At 37.1% G+C, this 23,972-nt stretch overlaps 1 protein-coding gene across 1 annotated transcript; it reads right to left on the bottom strand.

The window, feature by feature from the left end:
- Positions 1–5,289: 5,289 nt before the first annotated feature.
- LOC132630506 (putative receptor protein kinase ZmPK1) lies at positions 5,290–8,538 on the bottom strand. The gene has a single exon (XM_060346075.1). The coding sequence runs from the start codon at positions 8,185–8,187 to the stop codon at positions 5,776–5,778; it is 2,412 nt and encodes an 803-aa protein (XP_060202058.1). The 5' UTR covers positions 8,188–8,538; the 3' UTR covers positions 5,290–5,775.
- Positions 8,539–23,972: the final 15,434 nt, after the last annotated feature.

The raw sequence follows: 23,972 nt of genomic DNA, 5'->3' as shown, positions 1-23,972 counted from the left end.
TTCGGAGTATAATTTCTTTTTTTATTAGTACGCGCTGTAAAAGGATAGGATTTGAAAAGGTATTTATATTCAAAAAGGATATTGAATTAAGTGTACTTCACTCTTTGTATGATGTGCTGGAATTATCAGGATATGAAAGTCATCAATAGCAATTTGCTATGCTTTTTGCCTGATATGGCCGAAAATAGTGTAACAATTTCCAATCAGAAGCTCTTTTGGAATGCGAGGAGTTAGAGCCAATTAGCCAAAGAGTCGAAAATAGTCTCTTGGACGTGACTTTAACACAGTAGTTTGAAGGGACTGTTATTTTTCACACACAGTCACATATATACTTTCACTTTTTTATTAATGAAAGTTGATTATCGTTCAAGGGATAACTATAAAATTTGTAATCAGGATTGCCACTTAGCTCTTCTCTCTTTTTTGAGTCTTTTTCTCCTCATTTATGTGCTATATTAAAAAAAATCACTTTTCTAACCCTCTAAATTATGTTAAATATGCTATGTTAGAAAAACTGAAAAATATTATTAAATTCTATACTCATAAGTCATAACTATACAATTACATTGACTAAAATTTATTAAATTCTACGAAGCGTTTCTGACTCGTTACATCCTTTCTTGCACACACACATACACACCTAAACATAAACCAAGCATGAAAGTGTTTGTTTAGTCCGAGTCTGACTCACATTTCCATTCCTCACGTGCTTCTAATTTTCTTTAGCTTCTCTTTGAATTCTTAGGTTCTTGCGACTGACTTTTTTGATGTTCATATTCTTTCTCTTTAACCGTAAGTACTCCCATTAACTAGGCCTGTGCACGAATCGGTTTGGTTCGGTTTTGACCATCATCGAGTTGAAATTTCGAATTTCAACTTTCTAAAATTCTCAACTAAACTCGATCCATTCTAGGTTCAATTTGATTCGTTTTTTATTATTTCGGTTCAGTTACACAAATCGATTTGTTCGGTTTATTCGAAAGTTTAACAAGCAACTATTTCATTTCAGTTTTAGAGTAAACATAACAAAAAATAATGAGATCCTAAACTTGCAGCCTTATAACCAAGACATTAATCAAGAAAAACCGATAAACTTGCAAGCATAATAGCATATAAATAGCAAAACAAGAGTTTGACAACTTGTGCAAGCATACAAATCCGCCAACACCACATTACATATACCAAATTAGTCATATTAATCACTAGTGGCATATAAATTCGGTTTGTTCGGATCGGTTCGGTTGATAATTGAAGCAAACCGTATCCGAACCGTTAAACCGTAATATTTTACAATTGCATTTGTAAATCGAAATCGAATTGTATTATCCAAATTAAATTATCCGAATTGTTTCGAATCGGTTCGGAAATTCGAATTGAACCGATTTATGCACAGGATTGCTACAACTAAGCCATGTAGTACTAATTATTTGCAGAGAAACATATTTCTGAATTTCACATCAAATTAGAAGGACAAAAAAAAAGAAAAAGATTTGCTTCAAGATTTCAGAGAGAGAGTTCTTTTGAATAAAAGGTAATGTTTTTTAGAGAGATTTACCAACAAACGTATATCATTGTTGATATAATATTTTCTTCTAATTTTTCTTCTTTGCGTTCTTTATTTATTTATTTATTATTATTATTATAAAAATACGAGAAATTATGGAAAAGGATAAAATTAACTATCTTCTTATTATGTTTTTCCTTTTCTCTCTCATTTTTTGTGCAAACATCTAATAACTTTGATTTCTTCCTCTTCTCTTACGTAAAACATTTGTATAGCAGCTGTCGAAGTAAACTAAATTGAAAGAAGTTTATACAATAATTGACAATTTAATTAATTAAAAGAGATAAATTATTCGTTTCCTATTTCTTGGTCTCCAATTTGTAATATCTGAAGTGTTTCTTTTCTCACATTCTTAGCTCTTGATCTATGTATATTGATATTTATTGTAGTTGTTCTTTTTTTTTTTCTTTTTTTTTTTAAATTAAAGGCCACTAGGCTTTTTTATCACCTAGGGCCTATTTTATTAATTTAATAAAGCAACAAAAAGGTGGCAAGGTTAAAGTTAATCTCAAAAAATATTTGTACTTCTGATTTAATTGTTGTATACATATAGATGAACATTTCATTTTTGTACTGACAATTTATAGAAAGACTAATTAAAAGTTTCGCTAAATTTTTCACTAACGGCGAACAATACCACTAGTATATAAAATACAAGATGCTTAAGACGGATTTGATATGTCAATGACTTCTGATGATAAACGTTAGTGATAGAGATGTCGAATGTTTTCCACTATGAAGTTTTAAACTAAGTATTACAATTGTTTAGTTGTAAAGATCGTACAGTTTTCTATCAAGATTAACTCTCAACGGTATTCTTTGCGCGTTGCGAATATATTTTCCATACGTCTCTCGTGATGAGAATAGAACAACAACGAAACACCGGCTCTGCGGGGTGGGGTGGGGGTCGGGGGGGGGGGGGGGGGGAGTGTAAACATGTGACATCAGATAAGTTGAATGTATTCACTGTATTTGAATGTATCTCATATGTATTTGGCTCATATGTCTTGTATCTCATATGTATTTGACTTCTTGTCTTGAAATTGAATGTATTTTTGCTTCTTGTCTTGTATGTGAATGTGTTTGGCTTCATATACAATGAGATACAAGACAAGAAGCCAAATACATATGAGATACAAGACATATAAGTCAAATACATATGACGAAATACACTCAAAATATAAGGAGAAGAAACTGTGAAAAATATGTAAGAAAAATAATGTGGTCAACTGGGTTAGAAACTTTATCTGATGTCACATGTATTTGACTGTATGTAAGGAAAATAATGTGAAAAATATGTAAGAAAAAATGTCTAAGCTGACCACATCATTTTGCACAACTTCTTCTTTTGTATTTTGAGTGTATTTCGTCATATGTATTTGGCTCATATGTCTTGTATCTCATATATATTTGGCTTCTTGTCTTGTATCACATTGTATATGAAGCCAAATACATTCAAATACAAGACAAGAAGCAAAAATGCATTCAAATACAAGATAAGAAGCCAAATACATATGAGATACAAGACATATGAGCCAAATACATATGAGATACATTCAAATACAGTGAATACATTCAACTTCGCGGCAGGTCGAATACATTCAAATACATGTGATATATTGGATACAACTAAACATTGTATTCAAATACATCAAATACAACGAAAATGCCTAATGTAGCTACGAATTGTAAATATGAAAAAGATAGTTATGCATGGTTAATTGCTCCTAAAGATAGTTATTTATGTCAGTTGCCCTTTTAAAATGCCAAGCTTTGAGGTCCACGTCAGTTGCCCTTTTAAAATGCCAAGCTTTGAAAAAGGTAGTTATGCACGGTTAATTACTCCTAAAGATAGTTATTTATATCAGTTGCCCTTTTAAAATGCCAAGCTTGCACACGTGACCTGCAATTTGAGGTCCACGTCACTAACCAGTCCCACCAAATTAAAACTCATCCCAAATTAATTTAATTCGACCCAAAACCCACCCATTCCGTTTTGACCCAAACCCAAATCCTTTGAGATGTAAGCGTTTGAATCAAAGTGGAAACATTAAATCCTGGTAATTTACTCTCTATATTGCTTTATATCGAATCTTTTTATTAAGAAAATATATTAGCGGGCAAGATAGCTTCAGAAATACTTCCAAGATTAGTCACACTGTGAAACAGTTGTTTGAAGATACAATAATGTGGCGAATCATTTGTGAAGATGTCATGTGCCATTAAAGTTGATGACGATGACATTCGAAGATGCTAATCCCACTCTCATCTTTAGTGGATGAGCTATAACAGGTCAACGAGGTATTGCCATGGTGGCCAGACAGAGTTGCTAGGATTTCTGATGGCCAGACAGATGTTCTATAGTTGGGTTTGGGTTTAAAAGGGAAGGGGTTGGGTTAGATTAATTTGGGATGGGTTTTAATTTGGTGGGACAGTTAGTGGCATCGAGGCTACGTGTGCAAGCCTGGTATTTTAAAACTAGTTATTTGAGTTGTTAAAAATAAGTGGCATGTATAAGCTATTTCGGTCATGTCAACTATTAACGAGTGGCACGAGTCAGTTAGGATAGTTTGATGACATATTTGAACTTTTTTCAACAGTAGGTCAATTACCATTTTCAATCATTTTAACTGCTGTTTCTTTACATTCCAACAAAGTTAGGACTATTAAAGCCAATTTGTGTCCTGCTAAATTCCCCTTCTAAACGTAGATTATCATCCACTAATTCCACCCACTGGAGTCTTCTACACATTGAATTTTCTTCTTTACCATGTTGACAGATTTTTCGAGCCTTTCTTCCTTGCTTATGATTTTCATTATTTCTATTGTTACAATTCTACAAACATAACAATTAATTTCATATGTGGTCACTAAACTTTGAGTGTTATAATAGGATAGTTATACAACTATTTTTAGTCTCATTAAAGTAGTTGAACTTTACCATTAACAATAGTAAAGTCATAAAATTATTTTATGTCACATCAAAGTAGCTACACCTTGTGTGTGAATTCTTAGAAAATAAAAATGATAAGAAGGTCAAATTTTCGGCGCCAAGTTATGACACAGTCACTTCCCACGTCAATGCTTTGCCACTTTGTCAATTACATGTCAGAAAATAGAAAAAATCCAGAGTGTAAATGTGCTTGTCAATTAATGAGTTATCAGTTACTACTTACTAGTAATTATTGTCTTTGGACTTTGGTAAACCAAATGCAAGCCTATATGCATAATGTCCACACAGCTTATTATCTGAGAACTGATAATGAGCCCGTTTGGATTGGCTTATAAGTTGCTTATAAGCTGTTTTCAGCTTTTTTGAGTGTTTGGCTGGTCAGCTTAAAGTTATTTTGTACTTAAAATAAGTTCAAAAAAATAATTGGGCCCGTTTGATTTAGCTTATCTAAAGCAGCTTATAAGCTGAAAACAGCTTATAAGCCAAAAAAAATAAGTTAGACTACCCCAACTTATTTTTTTTAGCTTATAAGCTATTTGCAGCTTGTAAGCATAAGCCCATCCAAACAGGCTCAATATTTGAATCATATATAGCAGATAGAAATGACTTCTCTAAGGTTAGCTGGACTTTTCAGCTACATGGATTAAAAAAAAATAAAAAAAAGGATGAAGAATGCAGGGAAAGTTTATGAAAGAGTATTTTGGATTGTGATCATGGCTAAAAGATATTACTAGTCATATATAAAAACATTACATTATATAATACTCCAATGTTGCAGCCTTGCAGCAGAATGAAACTTGGGACATCAGTAACTTAGTGTGTTTACTTGCAACTTCAGCAAAAGACCATTCTATTGTCTGAAACTCAAAATGAAGAATGTGACTTGTCTTCACCTCAATCGAATGATTCTAATCAGTTTATGTTTCCCGTATGTGAAGGACTGAAAAAACAACACCAACAAACCTGCACTAAATGTTGCAGTAGTATTCGTTATTGCTTCTATATGTATGCTTGAGTCTTCTAGTTAATAATTTTGCAATTCCATGCTATGTTGGGTCAGAATTAGCTACAGATGAAAGATTTCCATCACATAATTAGCTAGTATGATCAAGATTACAGAATTAACGAGCGTACATAACGACGTAAGAGTTTGCTTGTGATTTTCAGCTGAAGACAATACCAATGATAGTCAAAGATGAAAAAACAAAATGGTTGATTCAATTTCCTTTCCAGATTCCAAGCACTCTTTACATTTATGTTATAGTGTAGTATCATCTTTACAATCCAGCAGTGTTTGGACCACTGAACCCATTGTAGGCCGTTTATTTCTATCTTGCTCCACACAAGAAAGGCCTATTTCGATCAGTGTGACAGCTTGATTCTTGCTAAATTTGCCTTCTAATCTTGGATCCACTATTTTATCCACCCAAGAAACTTCTCCGCTTGGAATTTTCTTCTTCACCATCCTGACAAATTTTCCGAGTTGCGATTCTTGCTCGTGATCACATTCACCGTTATCCACCACCCAACTTGACAGCTTACTTCCCTTGATCATCTCGAGTATTACAATCCCAAACGCATAAACATCAACTTTTGCTGTGATAGGTTGGTTCAAAGCCCATTCTGGAGCCATGTAGCCTTTAGTACCGCGAATCTTTGTGAATTCTGAACCGGGCCCCCCTCTTTGTGAGAGCTTTGCAAGTCCAAAATCTGCAATCTTGGGCTCGAGTTCACCATCGAGAAGTATATTTTCGGGCTTCACATCACAATGGATCACCCATTCAAGGCATTCATGATGAAGGTATGCAAGGCCTTTTGCTGTCCCTAATGCCACTCCAAACCTCTGTTCCCATCCAAGAAATTCTGTGTTAAAGAGGTGTCTGTCGAGTGATGAGTTCTCGATGTATTCATATACTAAAAGCTGATGTCTCCCTTCAGAACAAAATCCCCACATCCTTACCAAATTCATGTGGTTGATTCTTCCTATGGTGGTCATTTCTGCAAAGAATTCTTCTTGAAACTGATCATTTGCAAGTTTCTTGACTGCTACCGCTCTTCCGTCAGCTAAATCTCCTTTGTAAACAGTTCCTGAACCTCCTCTTCCTAACTCAACTTTGAAGTTTTTTGTTGCTTTCTTAAGTTCAGTATAAGTGAACCTCCTGAACTGAGTCGATGACACCATTTTATATCCATCCTCAATGGAAGCAGGAATACCGTGTTTGCTAAACAACGCCCACCAACCTAACACGAAGAATAGAATCTCTATTCCACCAAGAGTGGAGCAAAATAGGTAAAGATAAATCCATTTCACCTTCTTAAAATCCATTACATACATAGAAGGAGAACCAAAAAGAATGTTTTCCGGAGTCAATCCACATTTTGCATCTTCAAGAATCAAAAGACCTGATTCTGATGCACTTAAATTCATTGGGACTTTCAAGAATACACTTCCAGGAAAACCAGGAGACCGATATCCATTGAAAAGGGTACCTTTAGTAAAGCATGTTCCTTCACCATTTCGCCTATAAACAAATGCACGACAACGGGGATCATCCAAGCACAATGTCCTGCAAGATTCCAGTGAAAAAGGACTAGTGAAGTTGAGATCAAAACCCCAGTAATCAACATTAGGAAGCTCCACAAACTCGACATGTTTAGGAATAATCAAACTTCTTGAACTGAATGTTGGCCTGCAACCTCTACTCCAGTCACTTTCATTAAACATCCGATATCCGGGAGGACATGTACATTTTGGCTCCGTCACAAAAGTACATATCGAAAATCTTCCACATATTCCATGCACAACACACGGCTGTGCAACAGCTTGCCAAGAAATATTCCACAACCCTGTCGAGTTATCCAAACTATAAATTCTCAAATTCCCATCAGTGTCTATAGTCATCCTTCTTAATATCCCCAACCCCATGTCAGAAACATTGAATTGCAGCCTATCACTTGAGAAAAATCTACCCATTCCATCAAAATAAGCAATTCTACTACTATTTTGGCTAGTTCTGCCAATCTCATACACATTAGTAATATCAGGATTAGGCCAGTATTTGCTTGAAACTTGAGGACCATCATAGATCATCCTCAAAACATTATCACTATCAAAGTACAAACTAAAATATCCAGGTGAAAAACTACCTTTCCTTAAAGGAGGTACTAACCTATGACTCTTGGTGAAATATTGGTTAGGCAGTAAAGTATCAGTAGGTAAATCAAAGCTTTGCCACAAAATATCACCTCGTGGATTCTTTAAAACTAAGTTGCCTGTTTCAAGAAGTTCTGCTTTTTCAATATCAAATGATGTTGTGTTTGTTTGCCAAACAATTGTGTCATCAACATCTGTTAACACCAAAGCTCCATTTTTTCTTAGTGTTAACTTTGAGCCTTGGATATTGACAGGCCTATCTTGTTTGGCATTCCAGACAACAGTTTTTTCCCTTGAATTTGTGAACCAAATGCCAAAATAGTAAGCATTAATACTTCCTATGGGATAAAAACCACAAGTGAATGTTTTTTGTGGGGAAGTAATGAAATTTGAATCATCTTTAACTGAAAAAGAATCCCCTCTAAACAGAACTTTTGATGCTGTTAAAGGGAAGGACAATATAAGAAATGAGAGAAGTAAAAAAGGAAAAAGATGGCAAAGTTTGAAACTTTTCATGGCTACAAGAATTTGGATAAGGAATTCGATATCATAAATGTTAAAAGAAGATGATTGGAAAGAAGTAATGGGGTTGCTTTATTTGTACAGTTCATTTTCCAGATTCAGGATCATTAGTCAAACAGCTAAATTTGTTCAGGGAAACTAGAAACAGCCTAGTTGGTTCAAATTGGAAAGACCAAGATAAAGTCTGAATACTTATACTGTAATTTAATGCAAGTGGGAATTTAAGAATGAGAATGATTTGCAATGTGCATGTTTGTTTGACATTGAGGCGGCTGAGATAGATATTTACCATTATTATAGGGTTGGTTATTCCATGGAAAAATTAAAAATTTTGTCAAAGCAAGAACCAATAAGCATGTGGCTTAGTGATCAATTAAATGAGTGTAAATTTTGGAGATGGATTCAATTTCATCAGAGAAAAATATTAGATTTTTTTTTTCATTTTTCATGTACTGATAAGAGATAGCATATACGAGGAGTTGATTACTTAGATGATCACTTAGCTAATAGTAATTATTTCGAACAATCATATCTATGTTAAAGAACCTAGAATTAAGAAGAAAAGTGACTTTTTAAAATAATAATTATTAATTAAATGACTATCCAAAAAATCAACCTCAAAACACCACTATTTATTCTCAAAGCCAGAAAAATGGTGACTCCATTTTTGGACCCATTACTAAATTATTTGGATTTAAAAATAAGAAAGTCAAAAGTCTACTCACATAAAGGCATGACACACTTGGAGGGGATTAAAATTGGAATAATTGAGGGAGATAGTTGCATTTGCCTTCCCATGGAGAACTTGTCAATAAATTCGTCAAAAGTCATTATATATTAGTCTTTTACTGGTTTTGTTTTTCCAGTAATCTCTACCTTAGGAAAAGGGAAACCACTGGAATGTTTTTCTATTTCCCTCTATGGAAAAGGATACTTTCAGTTCATTTATTTCCCAGTTATTGTCATATACCAAGACTCAAAGACCAAAATTGGATTCTTAATATCACAGTTGAATTGTCTTTAAGTCACGTTCCTTTATTTGAGTCTTTAACAAATTCTTTATTAACTACTATAATAAAAAGGTAGTCGGCATGAAAGATAGACAACAATAAAACCAAATCAGAAAATTAGTTGCAGCAGATGGGAGTATAATTAGTCATCCTGATGGTGTATCACAGGAAATTACTTACTCCCTCGGTCCTAAAAAGATTGTCATAGTTTGACTTGACACGGAGTTTAAGAATTAAAGGAAGACTTTTGAAATGTGTGGTCCAAAACAAATCTTAGATATTTGTGTGGTTTGTAAATTATCTCATAAAGTTAACTTATTTCTAAATATAGAAAGATGCAAATCTTTTTGGGACAAACTAATAAGGAAAGTAGAACAATCTTTTTGGGACAGAGGGAGTAGTTTTTAAAAAAAATTGCTTGGTACTGCTGATAAGTCATGGATTTTGGGACTGTTTACAACCACTACTTATATTTTTAGGAGTCTTTTCAAATACTAGTCTCTATTTTTATAGTGTTTTCGTGTGTTTTCAGGTTTTCTGAGTCCAAGGGCATAAAATGGTAGAAAAGGATAAAAAACTACCAAATGCGGAGCAAACTTGCTGCACCGCAAGTCGGAGATGCGGTCGTAAGTGGACTAGACACACTGAACAAAGAGGTTGCCAAAATACATCAAAATGCGAGGAGTATGCGGCACCGCAAATTTCAAATGCGGTCGCTGTTACACCTCGGAAAACTTTTCGCTCATGCACAGTAAATTGACTGACGAAGGGCATGGTGCATACGATGTTTTGATAAGTAAGAAATAATATCTAATGATTCTAAATGAGATTTCAAAGACATTGAGGTAGGAGACGAAAGTTGTTAAGGAAAGCAAGGTATATGTTGTGTGTCGGGCAAGAATTACGAGTATCGAATTAATGATGGCTTAATGACAGCTGGGAGAAGAGTTATAATGTCCCTTATATTGGTAATGAAGTGTTAAGTAAGTTTCGAGAAGGATCCATAAGCCAAATATGGGCATAAGCCATCCCAAAAGGGCGATTTAAGGAAATATTTTCGGATGATCTGATTTGGAGGGGCCAAAACGCCATTATAAGTTTGGAATTTGGAAAAACACTAAGAATGAAAGTTGTAGATAATTGAAAGAGCTTTCTAATCATAGTTCGTGAGCCCTCACAACATATCGGGATCAAAAGTTATGACCATTCTACGACAGACAGTTTGGCGCACTTTGCGGCGCAACATGCTGACCGCAAACACGACATGCGGCCACGCAGTTCCACCGCAAAGTGTGCCAGTGAGAGTTGGTCAGCTGGCATGTTTAAATATGCCCAACTCGACCAAAATCTCATTTTCATCATTTTTTGCCAAGAAAATCCTCTAGAACTCTCTCTAACATTCATCCACACGAAAATTCAAGGGAAATCCATGATCAATAACACAAAATCCATGAATCAAAGTGTATGAAACCCAAGTAAAGTTCATCTAATTCAAGAAAACCCAAAAGAAAGGAGATAGGGTTTTGGTGCTAGAAGGGGAACTCCACTCAAGACTTGTTCAATCACTATCTAAGGTAAGTTTCATGACTTTCTCATGATGATTAAAGTGTTGATAAGTTAAAATGCTTGGATTGAAGAAGAGTGTAGGAAATGGGTCATGAAAGGTGAATAGTGACATTGTTGGGTGAAGGTTTGAATTGAATCATGAATGTTAGGGTGTTACGAGTATGAATACGTTATAAATGACATGTAAACCATGATATAAGTGTGATGCATGAGAAAATACGATAACAAACCCAAAACCATAAATGTGGGAAAAATGAAGAGAAATGGTGGATCATGGCCATTGTATATGAATGATGATTGTTGATTGTTATATTGTGATTGTTGTTGTGAGTGTTGGGAGTTGATATAGAACATGGGAAAAGTAGTATAAACAACAGAAGTGCTGCCCAATTTTCTCTAGAAATAGTGGTGCGTCCTTATAGTTGATTAACTAATGTTAATGCGAATTCTCTCTTGAAGGTAGAAACGTGACATTGAAGGGGAACAAGCGAACGATAGACAAATTAAACGAGAAAGGTATGTTAAGGCTCGCCCCTTTCTTTCAAAGGCATGGTTCCTATGTTTCGGCCTCATAAATGCTTCCATAGCTTCCTTGTTTTCAAAAGTTAGAAGTTTATGATTTCAAGGCATGATTCCTCTCTTGATAACCCGTAAATGTGTTCCAAAATGTCTGTATCTTTCCAAAACAAAGGTTTATGATTTTGTAAGCTTTCATGATTATAATGACGGACACGTTTTTGTAATGACAACGATGATGTCAAATATGAGAATATTTTCCTACTTGATGATGATGATGATTCCGGGTTTAAAGGTTCCAAGTTTATGATTTCAATAACGATATAAGAATGTTGAGCTACTTATTGATTCCACGATTTTATTCATGGATGATGACTATTTTTAAAAGATTCCAAAATATGTGAATTGACACCTTATGAGATTTATGAATTTATTCTATGTTCTCCTAATGTTATTCTTCATTGATAGTATCACCTTATAATAGTTGTTCCTTCAAGGTGAGACAAAGTTATGACAATTATTCCATAATATGATCGGAGGTTACCGACCTTACGTCACTCCAATAGAAACATAACTTTCCTTGGGCTCTCATGCATGCTACGTATATCATATGTGTATATGATATGTATATGTACATAGGGGACATGGGGAAAGGTGAGGCGCTATAGACGCATAGCCACCTGATCAGCTGGTATCTTATGATATCATCCCAAACTCGGGATGCCCGGACGCTGGATATATGGGTGATGGATCGGGCAGTTCGTTCTGCGGCAATATATTACTATATGATGATATATGGATCGGGCCGTTCGTTCCGTGGCAATATATTTATATATGATGATATATGGATCGGGCTGCACGTTCCGCGGCAATATATGATATGATGATGGATATGAAGTAAGTCAGCATGTGTTATTTCTTTTATAAGTGACAGTCACTTACGGTTGCTCCTTATTGATGCTTTCTTTATCTCATTGACGTATTTTCATTGTTATGCCTTACATACTCAGTACAATATTCGTACTGACGTCCGTTTTCTTTGGACGCTGTGTTCATGCCCACAGGTAGACAGGGAGACGGCGCAGACCTATAGGAGCTATCAGCAGATTTCAGGAGCACTCCATTATTCCGGAGGTGCTAATCGGGTTATACTTTTGTGTATATATATGTATATGTATTTTGGGCATGACGGGGTCTTGTCCCGTCCATATGTCTAGTACTCTAGTAGAGGCTCGTAGATACGCAGTGTGGGGTAGATGGTCTCACGAGATGGCTGCTATGTATATGTATTGTTTTGATAGCCGAAAGGCTTATGCATATATAAGTACTTATGTTTTTCAAACGAAATATGATTTCTTTATGATTTGAAAATAAATTGATCAGAAGGCATTAAATGAGTAGGATGAGTAATAGAACGAGCGGTGCTCGGTGGTTAGCTCCGGGTACCCGTCGCGGCCCTTAGCTGGGTCGTGACAGTCGCATACTCCAGCTCCGAGCAACCAGTGAGTTAGACAAAGTGCACCAAGTTGCGAAGCTCATGCGACACTGCATTCTCAATATGCGATCACATCTCTGAAGTTCAAGTAAGATCAGTGGAAGATTGACAAATGAAGAAGATGCGACACTATGAAGGAGTTGCGGTCTCATCTCAAGATTGCGGCACCGCAAAGTGGACGCAAAACTTCACGAGGTCTCAGAATTAGAGAAGCCCAAGCTCGAAGATGCGACCAGGATGTGGTCGCATACTCCTATTGTGACCGCATTCTCGACATCGCATGTCATCATTTAGTCCATTTTTTACCTTTATTCTCCCTCGATAAATATTTGTGCTTAAGTTTTGTGCACATCAATTGAATATTCCCTACACAGACTTTTTATTTGTCTTCTAGCATTAAGAGCATTGAACATTGGTAGTTGAAGGTTTTAAAGAAGAATTTTGTACTTTTGTCATCATCTTCCATCAACTATAGTAAGCTTTATGAATATTCACTTTACCATTGTCTTTTATTTAATGAACATGAGTAGCTAAACCCTTTGTTGCTCGGACTCTCCAAAAATATTGCCGTGTTGGATCCTCCAAAAATACACTACATTTGGAGTATCCGACATACATCCGTCGACAATTTTGAAGAGTCCGAGCAACATAGGCTAAACCCATTAGCTAATGTTGTGGAACCAAATGTGTTAGGTATGTGATTGAGTTTTTGCATTCCAACTATATTTGTATGTTAAAAGGTATTTTCTATTACCTCTTTATGCTTGAACTACTTTGAATGGTAGCCAACATTATTTGTGACTAAATACTTTTACTTTGCTTGGAAAAGAAAGTATAAGTTAGTAAAAGAGTTAATTAGCAAGAATTTTGGAGCTTTAAACCCCATCTAATAGCTTGAGATAGGAATAAGAAAGCTACATGAAACTAAAAATTGGTGTTCATATTTATAACATTCTAAGGCTTGGACAAGCTTAGTAATGAGATTTACTAATTTGGTTGAAAGACTTTTGGTAAAATTAAGCCACCCATTGTTTACTGCATCTAAACATATAAATAAGTTGAATTGATACCTGCTTGCATTACTTTCCTTTGGAAAAACAACCTCAGTCCCTTTACCAATAGATTAAATTTCACAACAAAATTTCTTTAGATTAGTGTGACAAACTTCAAATCAAATATTATTTATACCCTTTCCCTAAAAATATAGATTATTAGTTGAGCATTACATTTGCTAAGTACATTTCTTCGTCGTGTTCCTTGTGAGATTCGACCCCAACCGTTGGATTTTATATTTGACCAGTGACCACTTTACTCCTATTTTAAGGGTGTAATTTGGGCATATCAAATTTTGGCGCTGTTGCTAGGGAATACGGTCTAGAAATTTACCAATTAGTGTAAAACTCTACTTTTAGTCTTTATTTCTCTTCTGACTTTTTTGTTGTTGATTGTGTTGATTCAGGTGAAATGACGGATACCGAATTTGATGATGGCATGATGGAAGAGACTGGTTATGCAGCCGCTATCCACCCACCTCCGGTTAAAGGGAACGCGACTTTCTATGTCAACAACACCATGTTGCACTTGCTCAACACTAAGGGCATATTCAGAGGTCTACCCACTGATGACCCGAATAGGCACCTTAAGAACCTTTTTGGGGGGTGTCTACCACCAACGTGCACTCGAATGTCTCAAGATAGATAGTCAAGTTGAGGCTTTTCCCATTCTCTCTCACGGGGGAAGCCACTGCATGGTTGGATGATCTTCCGGCCTGGTCTATCACTACTTGGGCGGAATTGATTCAAGCTTTCTTAAGAAGTTCTTCCCTCCTTCCCGGATGTTGCAACTCCGTGATGAAATCAACAACTTTCATCAACTTTCAAATGAGGCTCTACATGAAGCTTGGACTCAATTTAAAAAGAAAGTCAAGTGTTGTCCCATGCATGGGTTGCCCGATAGTGTTCTTCTCCAAACATTCTATCTGTCACTTGACTCGGTCAACAAGTAGGTGGCTAGTAATATTGCAGAGGGGTCCATATGGACAATTCTTATGATGTGGTGAGTGCTCTTCTCATCAAATTGACCGAGACCAATGAAGCTTGACATACTAGAGAGGTAGAAGTAGTTGGAGGAGGTCCTTCCAAAATAGTATTGTCTCGGGAGACAATCAAGAAGGAAGAAGAGAGAGATGAAACAATGGAAAAGTTGGTCACTCAAATGGAGCTTCTCATGAAGCATGTGTTGGGAAGAAGCACTAAAAGGGTTAATGGGGTAGTGTCTTGTGAAGGGAGACCTCAAGATAAGCAATGCTTCCAAATGTATAATGAGGAGGACAATTTTGTAAACAATGAAGCGGGGTGGTTCCCGGCCTAACTACCAAGGCTCCAATTAAGGACCTTGGCGGCAAGGTTAAGGGAATCAAGGTTGGAAAAAAAAAAGCAAAGACATTCACACTGGCGGGAAAACAATCAAGATGGTTACAACAACAATTACAACAATTATCAGAGCTCTAATCCTTATGTCCCATCTAAGGGGAATCAACAAATTTCAAGCCAACCATCTACTAGCGATCCTGCTAGTTCTAAAGTGGAGGACATGTTATCTAGAGTGTTGAAAAAGGTTTAGTCGACTGAATCCTTTTGCAAAGAAACAAGAGATGAAATGAAAAGCATGGGGCAAGTTGTAAGTTCTCACTCAACTTCCATCAACCAATTAGAATCACAACTTAGCCAAATATCGGCTACCCTCAATCAAAAGGGCAAAAGGGCACACTACTTAGTAATACTGTTATAGCCCGCATTTCGTACGTTCGGATATTTCGAGATCGTCGTGACAAGTTAAGGCAAGACCATTTTTTTAAAAATTATTTTAAGGAACAAGTTGTTATGAATATTATTTATGAACATTATTAGTATGGAAATATTGAGAAAGGTTAAGGGCAAAAAGGAAAATTCGCAAAATGGTTCATGGTAATATTGTGGAAGCCTAGGGGCAAAATGATAATTTTACAAGTATTCAAGAAAATTCTTGAAATTTCCATAATGGTCGTGTGGCATAAGTATATGCCCACATTGTTTGGGGACTAAAGTGTACAAAAGAAGACACTTGGTCTTCTTTGACCATGTTGAAAAATTCAAAAAAAAAAAAGAAAGAAGAAAAGAGAAGAAAACTCTAGAAAGTTAGAGAGAAAGAATAAGGCCATGTGTTTATATTCTTATACTTGAGGGGCTTGAAAATAAATATGGATAAATGGTGGAGAAATATAGGATAAATAAGGCATAAGTGTCTTCATCTTTTAGAAGGATGAAGAAGTTGGAAAGAAAGAAAAAATGGAGAAGGGCCATTCGGCCAAGAACAACCAAGCAAGAACCTTGGAGAAAAATTTGTTCAAAAATTATTTTCTACCTATTGGAAGGTCCCTAGCAAGGTGAAGAGGTCATTGGAGCAAGAAACACATTTGTTCTTGCACTTTACAAATGCTAGCCAAGAAGGAAGCTAAGGGAGAAAAGGTAAGAATCAACCTTCTTTCTATGCTATGAATGATTGTGAATGTTGTAGCATGTACGAATGGATGAACTACATGAAAAATATGTATGTTGGAGTGATGGCCAAATGAAGGTGGTGTTGTGTAGGTATGATGAATTGATTTTATTTAGTGCTTTGAGTGTTGTTGTTGTGATTTCCATAATGAAAATGAAGGTTTGGAAACTTGGAAGTGAAGTTGTGATCATTGAAGGAGTTGTGGCCGTGTGTGTGTGTTGTGTTGTGTGGGAAGGTTAAATTAATTTTATGTAGTATGTTGCTTGTTGTTATAATGCTTAGAAAAGATGAAAACAAAGGTTTGTTGGTTTGGAGTGAAGTTATAATTGTTGTGATATCGTTGTGAAAGTTAATGTGACATTAGTATGAATTCTTACATGTGTATGGATATGGTGTTGTCAATGTGTGATTATTGATATGGTTATGAATCTAGTACGAGAGAAAAGGTGTTGTTAATGTTTTCATTAAAATTGGTAAGGTGCGGGTGGCATTGTATATTCATTGGGCCATTTTGAATATTATGGTGTTGCTATAATAATTGTTGGTATTGTTGTTGATAATGTGGCCGAGTTTCATTCTCGGATTGTTGTTGTAATTGGCCGAGTTGTATTCTCGGGGATGTCGAATTTATAGGGGAGATGCTGTCCAAATTTTTGTAGACAAGTGCTGAGTTAAGATTGAATTCTCAAAGGCTTATAATCAATGTTTGGTATTTGTGACCAATTGTAGATTTTGGGCCTTTCGGGACTTGAGATTGGAGAAGCGTAAGAAGCGGAAAAGGTATTTAAAGCCTAACCTTTCTTTCTTTTGGCAAGTCCTAGACATAATAGGCTATGACACAAGCCTCGAGGGAAACTCTATTCCTAGAAATCTGAGCCTAATTTTGACCCCTAATCATTCAATGTAATTGAATTAGGTACTTTATATTTTGATAGAAAAATAGTTTAAACATCCGTAACTTTCACAAACGGAACCGGATTGCCTTGAAACTTTCATAGGTGACTTCACATGGTCTAATCTTCGTAACTTATGCACGCCACCTCAACTTGACCCGAGGTGGGCCCACAATTCCCGAGACCCTTTGGATTGCTCCATTTGACTTATTTCTGTACGATAGTTAAGGGAAACTTTTGGTTAACGTCCCTAACTTCTGTAGACGGTCTCGAATTGTCTGAAGAAGGTCGTAGAGGTTTTATAATGAATGATGTCCATAACGATACTTGGAAGGCATTTAGTTTCTCACTACTTGGCATGTGCATACGGTTGTTAACCTTTTTTTTATGCTAACTCGGATTTACTTGAAACGTGTTTGTGGTTTATTGATGATTTCAAGAAAGTTTGTTTTGTATTAAAGGAAACATAAAGCCACTTTCCAAAACCACTCCGACGGGGGTGTGAGATTTTAATACTTCAAACTTTCTAAAACCGCTCCGAAGGGGGTGCGATGGCCTCAGCTTATACTTGAGCGTGCTATGGCCTCGGTTTATGTCTGAGCGAGCTATGGCCTCAGCTGATCACTGGGTGTGCTATGGCCTCAGCTTACGTCTGAGTGCGCTATGGCCTCAGCTTATGTCTGAGTGTGCTAATTTCAAAACCACTCCGAAAGGGGTGCGAGGTTTTACTATTTCATTTCATTTACTACTTACGTTTACATTATAATTATTGTTCTGCCCGAAGGGGCTATTATTGATATTGATCCGGAAGCGGCTGCCCGAAGGGGCTATTATTGATATTGAGCCGGAAGCGGCTGCCCCAAGGGGCTATTATTACTATGCCGGAAACGGCACGTGTGTTGTGTTGCATTATTTACCTAAAGGAGGCGTGTTAGATTGCGTTGCTTATTTTGAAAATGTTGGTTGGATCGCATTATTCACTTAAGACTGTTTGAGACTTTGTGTACATATCTATGTTTCTTCCAGCGAAGGCTGCAGGTATTGGATTTAGTTATGACTTCTTCTTTCCTATGTTACGCGATGGTTATACTTTAGTACCGCTTTACATATTCAGTACATCTTCCGTACTGACCCCCTCTTCTTCGGGGGCTGCGTTTCATGCCACGCAGGTACACCCGGATGAGTAGAAGATATTGCCAGAAGATGTTCCAGCGGGATTGGCAAGCTCCATTTCTTTCCGGAGTGTTGCCGAGTCTGAGTATTCATGATTATGGTATTTCGTCTATGTTAGAGACTTTGCAGACAACGTCCTGTGGATTGGGTGTTGAGGAGTGTAAATCATGTATACGTGTTGAAAGAGTATATATTTTCATATAATTTCAGTTGGTAAGAAGTGCATAATTGATTGGAAGTTTTCATGATCCGTATAAGAACAGTGATCGCTACTTGAAAAGTTTCATGTTTTAAACAATTTTTGAAATGACAGGTTTTGGTAAAGCGAATGTTTAAGGGTTCGCTCGACTCTGAAGAGAGTCGGGTGCCCATCATGCCCTACCAAGGTTAGGGTGTGACAAATACGGTTGCAAACCTAAAGAATGATAATGCCCATAAATGCCATGAAATCACTACTAGGAGTAGAAAGACAATTGGGGAATAAAATTTGGTGCAATATAATTTGTTTATTGATGATGAGGAAATTATTGAAGAACCCATGGTTATTGAAGAAGAAGTTACTCCGAAAAAGAAGCAGGCTAGTATTGAAAAGCCTATTGTTATTGAAGAAGTGCCAGAAAATGATGAAGCTTCAAAAAGAAAGGAAGAAGTAGAAGAGGTACCAAGGGCTTTAACGCCTGTTTTAAATCCCCCTCCTCCATTTCCTCAAAGGCTAGCAAAGAAACAGATGATGGCGAATTTATAAAGTTCATTGAAAAATTGAAACAACTCTCTATCAACATCCTCTTGGTGTAAGCCCTTGAACAAATACCGGGGTATGTTAAATTTATGAAAGATCTTGTCACAAAGAGGAGGCAAAATAGCTTTGCAACGGGGGATGTTACACATCATTGTAACTCCATCATTACAAAGGCTCTAGTACAAAAGAAAGAGGACCCCAGAGCTATTACTATTCCATGTATTGAGGCATATAAATATGCCAAAGCCTTATGCGACCTTGGTACAAGTATCAATTTGATGCCGCTTGCAATATTTAATAAGTTGGGTTTGGGCACTCCCCGACCCACAACAATGAGGTTACTAATGGCGGATCGAACCGTGAAGAAGCCGGTTGGGATTCTCTTTGATGTGCTTATAAGGGTGGACCGTTTCATATTTCTGGCCGACTTTGTTATATTGGATTGTGAGGTTGACTTTGAAGCCCCCATTATCTTGGGGTGACCATTCCTAGCTACCGGGCGAGCTCTCGTAGATGTTGAAAGGGGTGACCTCAAATTCCGGATGAACAATGAGGAAATCACATTCCATATTTGTAAATCAATGAAGCAATCAGCGTATATGAGTGAGGTGTCAGTGATTGACACTATTCATGAAGTGGTAGAAACGATCATTGAGCAAGAATATATTGGTGAGGTCTTGGCAGCGGTGTTGATGAATTACGATGGGGACAATTATACATATTTCGAGGAGACGGTAAATGCCTTAGTAGGTTTGGGATCTTACAACTACAATCTCAAGTAACTTGACCTTGATTTGGAAAACCGAGAAGCTCCTCCCACAAATCCATTCATCATTGAACCACCGACTTTGGAACTCAAACTTCTTCCTTCACATTTGAGGTATGAGTTTCTTGGCCCTAACTACACCTTGCCCGTTATTTTTTCCGCCCGGTTAATCGAAGAACAAATTGAGAGATTACTGGTGATATTACGGAGATTCAAGAAGGCAATTGGTTAGCCTATTACGGACATTCAAGGGATTCCTCCAGGTATTTGCACCCATAAAATTCAAATTAATGAGGAATGTGTGTTGAGTGTTGAGCATAAAAGAAGGTTAAATCCTTCCATGCAAGAAGTGGTTAAGAAAGAAATTATCAAGTGGTTAGATATCGGAGTGGTGTATCCACTCTCGGATAGTCCATGGGTAAGTCTGGTGCAATGTGTGCCTAAAAAAAGAGGTATCACCGTGGTTCCTAATGAGAAGAATGAATTGATCCCAACACGCACGGTTACCGGTTGAAGGGTTTGTATTGATTACCAAAAGCTAAACCGTTGGACCAAGAAGGATCACTTCCTAATGCCTTTCATGGACCAAATGTTTGATAGGCTTGCGGGGAGGGCCTTATATTGCTTTGTAGATGGATATTCAGGGTACAACCAAATCCCTATTGCTCCCAAAGATCACGAGAAAATCACTTTCAATTATCTTTATGGGACGTTTTCTTTCAAGAAGATACCCTTTAGTTTGTGCAATGCACCCACGACCTTCCAAAGTTGCATGATGTCCATTTTCTCTGACATAGCTGAGGAATCCATTGAAATCTTCATGGATGAATTTTCTGTGGTGGGAGATTATTTTTTGATTATTGCTTGGGGAATCTAGCCCAAGTTTTGAAGAGATGTGTAGAAACAACTTGGTTCTAAATTAGGAAAAATGTCACTTTACGGTGAAAGAGGAGATTGTTCTTGGTCATAAAATTTTGGAAGATGGGATAGAGGTTGACAAGGAAAAGATTGAAGTTATCACTAATCTTCCTCCTCCTATTATCGTGAAGGGTGTCCGAAGCTTCCTAGGCCATGCCAGATTCTATAGGAGATTTATTAAGGACTTCTCAAATGTGACCAACCCCCTATGAAAATTGTTGGAAAAAGAAACCAAGTTTGTGTTTGATGATTCTATTCTCAAGGCCTTTGGATGCTTAAAAGAAAAGCTCACTTCGGCACCTGCCATTATGGTCCGAATTGGTCTAAACCATTTGAATTAATGTGTGATACGAGTGGTTTTGCAATGGGAACCATTCTTGGTCAAAGGGGTGAAAATATCTTTCATCACATCTATTATGTAAGCAAGACTCTTAATGGAGCTCAAATGAATTACACCATCAAGAGTAACTTGCCATTGTCTTCGCTTTTGAAAAATTTCGTGCTTATTTGTTCGGAATTCATGGGGTTGTTCACACTGATCATGCGGCCTCTGTTAGATCATTGATAAGAAAGATGCATAACCGAGGTTAATACGTTGGATTCTTCTGTTGCAAGATTTTGACTTTGAAGTCAAGGATAGGAAGGGATGTGAAAACCAAGCGGTAGACCACTTATCTCACCTTGAAGAGGGTGGGAATCCATCGGATAGCCTTGAAGTAAATGAATCATTTTTGGTTGAGCAAGTAATGGCGGGGTCACATGATATGATCCTATGGTATGTCGACTTTGCAAACTATCATGCTAGTGACATTATACTGGAAGACATGAATTTCCACTAAAAAAGTTCTTGAATGACGTCCGAAAGTTTTATTGGGATGAGCCATATCTATTCTAGGTTTGCGCTTACAATATCATAAGGTGGTGCATTCCCGAAGTAGAGATGATGTCTATTATTGAGGCTTGTAATTCCTCACCCGTTGGGGGATGCCATAGTAGCTCAAGGACGGCGGCTAAAATTCTTTAAAGTAGCTTCTATTGGCCAACCATCTACCAAGTTGCCCATGATTTTATGAAGGCTTGTGATCAATGTCAAAGACAAGGTGGCATCTCAAGAAGACATGAGTTACCAATGACACCTATTCTTGAAGTTGAATTATTCGATGTTTGGGGGATTGACTTCATGAGTCCATTTGTGAGTTCCTACAACAACAAGTACATCTTTGTGGAGGTTGACTACGTATCCAAGTGGGTTGAATCCGTGGCGCTTCCAAATAATAAAGGAAAAAGTGTTACAGCATTCTTGAAAAAGAACATCTTCTCAAGGTTTGGTACTCCAAGGCAATCATTAGCTATGGGGGCTCTCATTTTTTCAACCGGTTGTTCAAGACTCTTCTTGAGGACATGGCGTCAAACATAAATTTGCCACCCCGTACCATCCCAAACAAGTGGACAAGTTGAAGAGTTAAATAGGGAGATAAAAAGCATCATCTCCAAAACGGTGGATGCAAATGGGACTGATTGGTCAAAGAAGTTGGTTGATGCACTATGGGCTTACCGAACGACTTACAAGACACCAATTGGAATGTCTTCTTACTAATTAGTGTTTGGTAAAGCTTGTCATGTCCTGGTGGAAATTGAGCATAAGGCATTATGGGCCTTGAAAAAGTTGAATTTAGAATGGGGTGATGCCTTAAACTTAAAGATGGAACAAATGAATGAGCTGGATGAATTCTTATTTAGAACATATGTTAGCTCTTCACTCTACAAGGCCCACATGAAGCACTTCCATGATAATAAGATCTTGAAAAGAGAGTTCAGCCCAGGGGATCACGTTTTGTTGTTTCATTCAAGACTCCGGTTGTTTTTCGAAAAATTGAAATCTAAGTGGTCTGGTCCCTTCGAAGTCACCCAAGTGTTCCCACATGGAGCAATTGAGATTGTGTGCCCAAGTGGAGATCGAATAAAAGTGAATGGGCAGCGGGTTAAGCATTAATTGGGCTTACCCAATGAAATGAAGATAATCGAGGTCATCTACCTTAATGAACCATGAAAGGGTAAAACCGTCGTGCCACGACGTTAAATCAAGCGCTTCTTGGTAGGCAACCCAAGCTTTTATTTTCGTACTTTTTCTTAACGTTTTTTTGAGTGTGTAGGATGTAGAGAATCTGAGTTGAAGTACCTAAGACTTTAATTCTTGGTGGAAATTGAAAATCACTGAAACTAGCAGAAATGTCAAAGTTGCGGCCAAAATGTGGCACTGCATCCTTGGATCCGGTGTAGTTTGTAGCCACATTTTTAGCCCAGTAAATGACTAGTGAGTAATGCAAAAGCATTGAGAATGCGAGCACTATGTGTTGCCACATCTAATACATGTGGTCGCATCTATGTTTGCATCTCTCAGTCCACGACAAGTTAGGTAATCGTAACTTGCGGGGAGAATGCGGGGTCGCAAACTCCAAATGCGACGGCATTCTCATCATATTTTCAAGGGTATAAATTGCACTTTAGAATTCAATTTCCCACCCCCTCCAACCATACCCTCGATCGTTAAACTCTTCCGTTTTCCCAAATTGTGGTTTCAAGCGATAATCTCACCCAACCTTCCTTTAAAGAGCACAATTCCCTCCCCAAATCTCACAAATCGTGCTGCAATTGGATCTTAATCAACTCAAGTGCACACATAACTTCACACCTCTAATTCTTAAGGTATGTAGTACTGCTCATCGATTTTTAATGTCAATTTTGTTTAACTCTAAGCATGTTGAGCATGTATCACATAGTTTTAAGACATTAATAGGTTGCGTAGGCTAGTGATTTCCTTCCGTCTATTTGAAATGTGGTGTGTGTGGAATTGTGGTGTTTTTCATGTTACATTCTCTTGATTGTGGGGTTGTTAGTGATTGATTGATGCTTGATATGGGTGTGAATCATGTTGGGAGGAGGGGGGGGGGGGGGTAATTCAAGTTGTTTGAAATTCAAATTTGACCTAAGGCTTGAAACGGGGGACGACAATGGAGATGTGATCGCATTCTGTGAATGCGCTGTCGCATCTCTGTTGCTTCTCCGTCATATCTCTGGTCCATTTTAGGGGTAGTAAAATGGGTGAAAACCCCAAGTATACAATCAAAATGCATCACCGCATTTTCCAGATGCGATCGCATCTTGA

The sequence above is a fragment of the Lycium barbarum genome, chromosome 3 (assembly GCF_019175385.1).
Source record: "Lycium barbarum isolate Lr01 chromosome 3, ASM1917538v2, whole genome shotgun sequence".
NCBI classification, from domain to species: Eukaryota; Viridiplantae; Streptophyta; class Magnoliopsida; order Solanales; family Solanaceae; genus Lycium; species Lycium barbarum.
Note: the sequence above shows the minus strand (reverse complement) of the source record. Positions and strands in the feature narration are given on the sequence as shown.

What these genes read in the sequence shown, in the direction of transcription:
- LOC132630506 (XM_060346075.1), bottom strand. Translation starts at nt 8,187, where the DNA reads ATGAAAAGTTTCAAACTTTGCCATCTTTTTCCTTTTTTACTTCTCTCA.